The 10,230-nt window shown below is 36.3% G+C and overlaps 1 protein-coding gene across 1 annotated transcript in view; it reads left to right on the forward strand.

Moving 5' to 3' along the window:
• Positions 1-7,248, forward strand: part of MMP16 (matrix metallopeptidase 16) — a 274,901-nt gene extending 267,653 nt beyond the window's left edge. Inside the window, exon 10 of the mRNA XM_006193949.2 lies at positions 5,670-7,248. Coding sequence (XP_006194011.1) covers positions 5,670-6,004 — 335 coding nt within the window. The 3' untranslated portion in view covers positions 6,005-7,248. The remainder of the gene's footprint in view (positions 1-5,669) is intronic.
• The last annotated feature ends 2,982 nt before the right edge of the window (positions 7,249-10,230 follow it).

Raw genomic sequence — 10,230 nt, forward strand, 5'->3', positions numbered from 1 at the left:
CTTAGTAACAAGAAACAGATCAAAGACCTGCCCACTTCCCTTGCTCTCCACCTCAGGGTTCAGAATTCAGCCAGATCCTGAGTGGAAAGTTAGCCCAACAATGGATAACCAATACTCCTGTATCTGTTGGCAGATGTAAAGTCTGAACATCTCTCTCCTCACTCAGGGAGGAGTAAGTAGGAATAAACCATAATAATCATAATTCAAAATAAAATGTATACACAATATTCTAGAACAGAGGAAAGGGAAGTAGCATCAAACTGAAATACAGAGACAAAAAACTTACCCTCTCAAATTAGTTCTAACAGGAGCCACAAGAAAATAATACATTATGTCAGTTCTCCATAGCATGAAAAGTCTGTATATATACAACAAGAACAAATACATCGCATACAAGAGCAAAATTAAATGCATCTAGAGAGAGGAAAGAACAAAAAGATTCAATGAAGAAACAGGGGGAAATGAAAAATAAACACTACCACTGAAAACAATGACCAACCAACGGCATTATGCCGGAGTTTAAGAAAACTTTCCACTGAGTGCAAACTTGAAGGAACTGAGACCCAATATGAATGATACCAATCAGAAAAGTCAAACACAAACCTGTGATTTGACCACTGTTACAGGCCGTGTTACACGACATTCTCTGTATAGTGTCCCAAGGTAAAACACTGTAGGCAGAGATTAAATCAAAATGAACCTTCAAGCCCTGATTATAGCACTGGCTGAGAATTATAGATTTTTGTGTTTATTCTGTTGGTTCAGAGAATTAAAGGACCAAGATATGGCCTCTATGTGACAAAAAGCAGAAATCCACAGAAAAGGACAGTTAAGATGAAACCTATCTGTTTGAAATAAAAAGGAAATCAATACGAAAGCGAAGGAAATCACAATGCAGTCACACTGAAGGCAGTAAAATATAACGAAAAAAATCTTGAGCAACTATGCAGATGCAGGTGGAAGGGACAAAGAAGTGAAAAAAAATATGAAAGATAAATTACATGGAAGGCAGAAAACTGAAATCATACCCTAAAAATTGTAGCTGTCTCTAAGGAAGCAACCAGTGGGGAGAGGAGATTTCTTGAGGTGAATCTAAAAGGGATTGTTTCAGCCCAGATAAATCCAGCTCTAGCTAGCATTTACAGAATTTCTACCACTGTTTTAGATTGCCTTCACTCAGAGTTATCACACACTAGACAAAATTATGTGCAAAGAAAATTAAGCCAAGAACTTACTAGTGATTAAGTCTAGCAAATTTGATAATAGTTGTTTTTATTTTATTGCCATTAATATTCTAAAAGAAGTATAAACTTTTATAATAAAAATAACTTTTAAAATAACTAACAATTATTTCAAAAGACTGAAAAAATATACATAATCTTAATTCTTTAGCATATTAACTGGTTTCATTTCCCCTTTTTCTATTCACAAAGCCACTAATACCTACAGTTGATTCAGTTTCTCTGGAAATAATTCATAATTATATGAAAATAATAAAAACATCTTGCTGCATCTTGCCCCATGATTTTTCATATTCTTGTCCACCTGAAAATCATATTAGTTTAGTGTAAATTGTTTTCTTATATTCAGAATGTAATATTTCCTTTTTATATAGCAAAGGATACCTGTAAAATCCTGGCAGAGAAATGAAGCACATTGGAAGAATTATTGATTACTAATGACAAAAAACTGCAGGTGAAACCTCAGCATATCTATGTCTTCTTCACCTTAACTTGGTCCGACCCCCCCACCTTTGATATCTTTCAACACTGAGCTCACTTTTGATATTTCAGGAATCCTTGAACATTCTTTTTTTGGTACCCTGTCCCTTACACTCAAAATCTCATATTACTACTATCAACATGTATGCCTATTATCCCCTCTAGTGCAAACTCTTAAGATACAAGTACATAGTAATAAACATTCAATAAATATTAGTTGTTGAAATTAATTTTATCCTTTCCACTACTCTAAACATTCACTCCCTGAAGAGCTAAAGGGGTGGAGATCTATGTATTTGAAACCTTTGTTTAATAGGGTTTCAATATTACTCAATAGGATAGCAATATTAATCAGTCCAGAAGGTCTCAGTCTAACTAGCACATTCTCCACTTTTCATTCTCTATTCAGATCTCATGCTCATGGCTTCTTACCTTGAACTCAAATTTTGCACAACTTCTTCCCTTATGGTTGTTATAAAAGAGACCAAGCTCAAATTATTAAGTAAATACATTTTTATTTGTATTTAGACTCAAAGTAATTCCTTAAAGGATTTTTTTCCCCATTTTTAAGGTTGACTATGCCTTCCTGTAATACCTGTTGACACTAATTCTGCCGCTGTGACCAGGGAAATATGGATACGTGGTGCCTACCATGTGTCAGTTGTGCTCTGTAAATTCATTAATTTAATTGTCCAAAACAAATACCTCTTTGCCTCATTTATTATTATTTATATGTGAGGAAACCAACATCAGCTAATTTAGGTAAACTTACTCATGTCATAAAAGTGGTAATATTATATATCATATCTAAAGTTTAAAACTAGGACATTCTTGCATCACTGAATGTGCTCTGATACACACTTCTCCACTCTCCTCCAAAGAGGAAGAATTGATACAGCTTTTCCTACATTGTATCATTAGGTAACTGACAATCTGTCATGCAAGGCTAAATTTTTCATTTTGTCCTTCTAGGTAAACCTTAGACTTCCTCAGAATGTAGCTTCCTAAGCCATCATCCTCCCAATTTTCACTTGTAACCCTCTTAATTCAATAATTTTCTTATTTTCCTCTTTTTTTTTTTTTAGCCCCTGAAAATAATGATAATAATCTGACTGATATTTGGTCCATGCAAAATTTAGTGAAATGATTTCTTCTTGCTTTTGGTAGCATTTTAAGCAATGGCATGCGTTTTTAACATATAGTAAAATTACAGTAAAGAATCACTGCATTCACCTTCCTTCAAACTGATTCTACGTTAGTTGTTGTCAAGTCCCACCTCCTAGGTACTCTTTATTCTCTTCTTAGAAAATGCAGTTTTAAGGTTGATGTAAGATTCTACTTTTAACACTGTTGCGTTTTATTTTACTGATTGCATACAGCTCCACTTCTAGCCCTGTTAAAATGGTTTTGACTCAATTCTGTTGGTGTATTAATTCTCTACACCCACTCTTGCTTGCTGTTGAAATCTACAACTGCCATTCAAACAAATACTTCCACTAGAGTCAGTGTATTCATTCACATTTATTAAACTCCCAATCTACTACAAGAGAAAAAAACAATCAAGTAATACATTCCAGCTCCCTGATTCCTTTATCAGAATGTCTCAAAAAAAATGGTAATTTAGATGAGAACTCTCAGTAAGCATAGCAACTACAAGGTTGTAACATCAAAGCCACTCATAAAAGAAAATAAAAGTACACAAATGTTTCTCCAACCAACTGACATTTCATAAATGGCAAAAAAAAAAACCTTAAATTATTGAGTAAGATGAATTTGCAGGATCAAAGTTTGACAGATTTATCACCAAGATTCCAGGCTACTTCTTTTCAAATACTCTCATTCTCTTAACTTCTGCTGGTGAGACGTCTTACCTCTGACAAATGTATTCAGTAAACTTCAATTGTACTTCTGTATGTGGAGTGTATTACTATAAAATTTGGCCTGCAGACCTGATAAATATGAAAACGGAAGCTTCTGAACTTTTATATGATACCCAGTAGCTTCATAGTCATTAGCTTTGACTAAAAATTAAAGATGAGGACACTTCCAGGTGTTGGTTCCCGGTTTATAAATATAAGAAGTGTGTTCCCCTGTTTTGAAGGTCTGTTTAATTCTAGATCAATGTCATTATTCAGCTATGATCATCTAATGCACTGTTATTTGGCAGGTCCTCAACATTTCTTCATCCAACTTGTTGAGTAATTGCATTGGATTTCATTAGCCTGATCAAGTACCAGCTCCCTGCAGAAAAATTTGAATCTACATACACCTGTTTTCACTTGGCAGTTTGCTCTGATTGCAGAACTGCCCTTCAGAACTAAAAGCAACAGCAGATTTTTATGTGATTGAACAGAATGAAGTGACCTGAAGTGATGGTCTATCCTGGCTGGAATCTTTAGAGAGATGTCAGAGTTTTTTGTTGTTGTTGATTTCAGGAGTGATACTCACAAGGTGTGATGTTTAACCAAGGAGTATTTGTTAAAAGACGAAACTCTTTAGAGGATCCAGTCTTAGAAAAATCACTAAGCTCTAAAGCTAGACCAAAATTTAAATCCTGCCTTCACCAGGACTGGGGCTTGTCGTTTTATCTCTGAGCCTCAGTATCCCTGCCTGAAAAGTACAGGTAGTTCATTCTACCTGACAGCGTGTTTATGAGGATTAAAAGATGCAATTTACTAAGATTTTAACACCATGATTCTTTCATAATAAGGGATCACTAATATAGGGGGGAAAACCTAATTAATAATTATTATCTCAAAAGTAGGCATACTATTCAAAATTTGATAGCTCCCAAAATATAGTTTTTAAGTGATTATAACAGTACCACCTTTCTCCTTAGTTTCTTGAATTTTATCTGAAAGCAAGAATTAAAATGAAATCACAAAGAAACTTGACATGAATGAAGGAGCTATAGACAGAAAGAAAAAAACTGAATTTGTACCCTACCAAAGTGACATAAAGTTAGAGAATAGTCCTATGAAAAACACACTTATTTGTAGTTTAATTGTCATAACGTTGCAAAGTTATTATCTGCATCCATAATGTTGTGGGACATAAACTGTATGTGTTGCTGGCTATTTGAGCCTTCCATATACCAACTCCTCCCCCAAGGAATATATGTTCGTTGGAAATATTAAGACAGAATTATAGATTTATTTATGTTATTAATCCTTTACTGTGAAAGAATTGATAGTGGCTTTAGAAGTTCTATAAAATATGACTAGGTGATAAAAATTTACCATAAGCTGAGTAAACCAGAAAGTTGAAGAGTGAGGACATGAGCCAGGGCTGAGTATGAAAACTGCACAAAATCAGCAAAATTCCTGTTTACCTATTAAAATTCCTAGAAGACAAAGGAAATCATCTCTAGTGTCATGATTTATGACGTGTGATGATTTCTGTTCCAAATGGGAAAAGCAAACGTGTTTTTTGGGAAGGATACAATTCCTGATACTAAGATGATTAGAAGTTTCCCTTGAGAGGTTCCACGGAGAAGCCACCTTATTACATATTGTGGGGTTTCCTCGGTGGCCATCTGAGGGCAAACAGGGCTTTCGTTGCAGCATCTCTCAATATAAGTTGATATTCTCACACTAATGTATAAATTCTGTGCCAGCAATCCTATAAGCAAGCGATAAGATAAAGTTCTGTTTACAGTCTAGAGGAGAAGAGGTGTCCAGCATAGTCTTTCAACAACCGTGTGCAAATCACATTTCCCTCTCTGGGCTGAGCTTTTCCTAGGCATTTGAGGGCACAGTTCCTGGAGCCCAACAGTCAGATCCATGACAACAGACAGCTGAGCTGGAAAGAGTGTTTTTCTTCCTCCAAAAATTGAGTGACCTGAAATTACATCTTTTAAGTAGCCTCTTTCCTTAAATTTTGATACATATACACTTTCACAAATAAGTGGTTCCTATGTATGTGTGTGTGTGTTTCCTCCCCTCCCAGGCTTTACGTATTTCTACAAAGGAAAGGAGTATTGGAAATTCAACAACCAGATACTCAAGGTAGAGCCTGGATATCCCAGATCCATCCTCAAGGATTTTATGGGCTGTGATGGACCAACAGACAGAGACAAAGAAGGACACAGCCCGCCAGACGATGTAGACATTGTCATCAAACTGGACAACACAGCCAGCACTGTGAAAGCCATAGCCATCGTCATCCCCTGCATCCTGGCCTTATGCCTCCTGGTCTTGGTTTACACTGTGTTCCAGTTCAAGAGGAAAGGAACGCCCCGCCACATACTGTACTGTAAACGCTCTATGCAAGAGTGGGTGTGATGTAGGGGTTTCTTTCCCTTTCTTTCTTTTCCAGGAGTTTGTGGTAACTTGAGATTCAAGACAAGAGCTGTTATGCTGTTTCCTTGCTAGGAGCAGGCTTGGGGCAGCCTGTTTTGGGGCTGCCCTTTCAAACCCAGAGGGTCGCTGGTCCTGCACATGAGTGGAAATGCACTCGTGGGAAGCTTCCATGATGCACAGTCTGCTGTCCCTCAGTCCTTTGTCTTTCTTTGTCATTCAGTTCTAGGCCTTTCCTCTGCACGCTCAATGCCCAGTAAATGTCAGGATTAACTAAAGAAGAGGAAAAATGAAGAAGAGGTTCTTCTTAAAGGTTTCTAACACTATGTTTTTTTTTTTATTTTTTTCTGAAATCTGAGCCCATTTCTGAGGGGAAAAAAACAAAATGGAAAAACCCACGAATTTTTGCTTTAAAGCAAAGAAAATTAAAAAAAAAAAAAAAAAGAGGTTAAACAAAACACCCACAATTGAACTTTCAGGAAAGTGTGAAGACCCAAAACAGCTTTGTCTCCAAAGAAGATAGCTCTCTGACGGCTATGGATGGCCTCCTACGCTTCACTTCTGTCAGGTGGGAGACCTGGAATACACATGTAGGACTTCAGACTGTCGGCACAGCCATTTCCAACCAACAAGGGGCCAAAATATCTGCAATATAGTAACAGCCTTAATAACACATCAAATTTTCGTTTTATACAGCTGGTTCTCAGCTAAGTCCTGAATGTTTCATCACATTTATATTCACAGCCGTATTCAGGCAGGACCTTTGAATTGTTTTGAAGTGTTTCTAAACCCCTTCTGGCCACTTTCCCCTGCGTCATTGTGATGACCTCCCCAGATCGCATGAGACCATTGCCCCAGGCCTTCCCTGGGTCGGTCAGGGATACCCGTCGTAAGCGGAGCAGGAAGCAGTGTGTCTTGAAAGTGGTTTAAAGTGCAGTTACTTTATCAGGATATGTGGCACTAGCAATACATTGGTGTAACCCTTTGAGAACTATCAAACCAGCTTTCAGAGTCTTAGGATCCTCAGTCTTGCTAATCTGGGAAATTACAGAACTGGGCACTGGTGAAATCAGACACAGGTCCAAGAAGTCCAGGTTTTTAAAACAGATATCCCATAACCCCATGTACTTTTTAAGTGATTTACAGGACGACATAAATGCATTTATAACAAACAGAAATGATGTTACTTGCCAAAAATTTTCTGGCAAATAAAAAGGTATTTTATTAAATATCTTGTAAGAGTGAAATTTTCTTTGAACAACTGATGATAACAGCCTGTCCTTTTTGTTGTTGTTGTTGTTGTTGTTGTTGTTGTTGGAGACATTGAATTTCTGTTTTAAAATCCATTGCATGAAAATTCAGTCCGCCGTGGTACATGCATTTAGCACTGCCATCTTAAGAAAATGAATTCCGACGATGACTCTGAGTGGGTGTCTTCCAGTGTATGAGCTATTACTGTCATACCATAGTTCTCAAAGGGTTAGTGTGGCTTCTGGCATTTAGCCATCCATTTGATCGCTTACAGAGCCGAGAGACCACCAAAGCATTTCATTGTTGAGTGTGATTTGTCCTAACAGCAGTATTGTCATTTTCATGTGACCTGCAAAGCAGGTTTGGATCAATATTTTTTTCCTAGAGAAAAGTCAGCAACTGACAGACCTCTTTATTGGTTTTTAGGAGCTGCTTCTTGCAGTGAAAGGCTTTGCAGCCACTGGGCTGTGAACTTATTAGAGATGGTCAGGACGAATGCACCCAGGAGTCAGACATTGGCTTTGTGTGAAAGCCAGCTTTTGAGGGTATTAGCTTTTGAAACAATGAATAGCTTGCCTTGAACTTGATTATTGATCTGTTGGCTGTCATTAACAACAACTTAAACATTGTCTTCTGTGAAAATTTTCCTTGAAGAGTCCTGTTCTATGTCTTTGCCCTTTGACCTTTAACTTGCAAACTGGCACAAACTGAAGGAAATCTGGTGTTGCTTCTCCATTGGAATGTTAATTGTTCTCTGAAAACCTAGTAAGCATGAGCTGTTTCCTTAGAGTGGAGGGGGAAAGGGTGTTGCTGGTGGATCCGCAGATGAACACTTTGCTCTTCTCATGCACACTTTAAAAATGCCCTCTTATTAGAACTGACTTTTAATTCCCCTTTAATATAATTTCAAGTCTAAATTCATCATTTTAGTACAAATATAAAACTATAGGGGAAAAAAAAAGAAAACCTCAAAATACTTGAATGGCCAGTGTGGCTTTTATATAAAGATGGAATTTTATACGAGTGAAAATTTCTTACTCATTTGCTAATAATACACATTTCCAGATGATTTTTAATGAGTGTAGGTGTACATTCTTATTTGGAAATGGATAGTCTGGCTGCCTTGAATTTGTATTTATACTCAACAAAGCATGAAAATTAGAATGCCTTTCGGTAAAACTACATGTTTGTGATTTGGTTGGGGAAAATATTTTGTAATCATGGATGGCATGTTGCAAAGCCTTTCAGATTGTTATTTCTTATAACCAGAACATATATAATGTAAGGCTAAGAAAGAACAGTTAAAAAACAGGAATGACTTTACAACAAACCGTTATGCAATGCAGACTGTATTTTGACAGGATGATGGAGACGATGTAAGAGAGGGCCAAGAAAGCAAGGGGTGAGGACGAGGATCAGCCCTGTAGCTTTACTTCAGTGCTTCCATTCGAGACGATGCTAGTGTTATAAAGACTTAGTCACTTCTACTGAGCATGGAGGACCACATAATTAAGATCATTTAAACAATGTTTGCTTGTGGGAAGTTTTAATCTTTTTAGGACCTTGATGCCAAGGGGGGTGGAAAATGGGAATCGTATTCTGCTAAATATTGAAATGAGGAAATATGCCTTTTTTGGGACACGTGCAAATCATGGCAGAATTCTATCCACCTGCATTGAAAATTGATTTTTTTTCCCTCTAAAGTGAGAAAGAAACTAAAGAAGCAATCTTTTGCCTCTTAACTCATTTGTCACAATATCCTGATTCATCATAAGACTATGGGTACATAAGGGCTAGGAAATAACCATATGCATTAAGAAAGGAAAGACTCTGTCATTATGCTTGAACTCTGAAAGTGTCATGGATGAGTGTTGGGCTATATTTACTTGAATATGAGATGAGATTTATGTGATAAGAAAAGGCATGTGTATGGCTTCTCTCTTTACTAGAACATTTAAAATTTCAGGTTGTGAGACTGCAAGGTAAGAAGACATTAAGTACAAATATTGGGATTCTATTTGCGTATTGTACACCAGGCACTTTGTAAGTATGGTTGCTGACTTTTCTTCCACTTGGAATTGGGGGAAAATATGTCAATCCTAATGGAATAGTGAAAGGGAGAGTGACTAATTGGCCTGGCGCATAAGAATAACGATTCAAAAACAATGTGAATAATAAATAAAATAATATAATGCACCAGTTCAGTATCAATATCACACAACCTATCAAATATTTTTCATCATCCCATCACTGACAGCATGGAAAATTCAGACCTAGAGTTTCAGAAATTGAAATGAAAACACATTCACAATCACAAAAAATAATTCTCCTTGTGTTTCATTATTTCTCATTACTTTAATATACAACCAAATGTAAACAAGGTAATGTTTTTAACATAAATTAACTATATAGTTTATAATATTACCCAAATATTACTGTTCTATATATATTATTAACTAGACTGAATGAAGTATTAAAATAGCCCATCAGTCTGTATTCTCTATAAATCCACATTAGGCCGGTAGAGGAGGTTGTGAACTTAACCATTGACCTGTTTCAGAACAAAGTGTCTGCAACATGACATTTGAAACAGGTTAAATGCAGACGCTCTTTACAACTGCAAAGGTAACACAGATAAATTAGAGAAACATTATATGATACTAGCAAAGAAAACTTCTGTTATAAATCAGAGGGCAAGGCTTTTCTGAGTCAGATGTAATAAATTACTAAGTAATAATTTACAAAAATAATTACTAAGTAATAAAGGATAGAGACTGATTTACTGAAACAAGCAAATGTTACTTTTACTATTCAGGTTGCTTGTAATCTTTTTCTATTGACACATAATTCATCTGTTTCATATACTATATACTTGTTTTTATTCACTTTCTGTGGGTAATTAAAGAAACACAATGTGGTAGACAAGAACACTGCCCAGTTTCACTGGTAGTTCCACTACA

This window comes from Camelus ferus, chromosome 29 (assembly GCF_009834535.1).
Source record: "Camelus ferus isolate YT-003-E chromosome 29, BCGSAC_Cfer_1.0, whole genome shotgun sequence".
Taxonomy (NCBI): Eukaryota; Metazoa; Chordata; class Mammalia; order Artiodactyla; family Camelidae; genus Camelus; species Camelus ferus.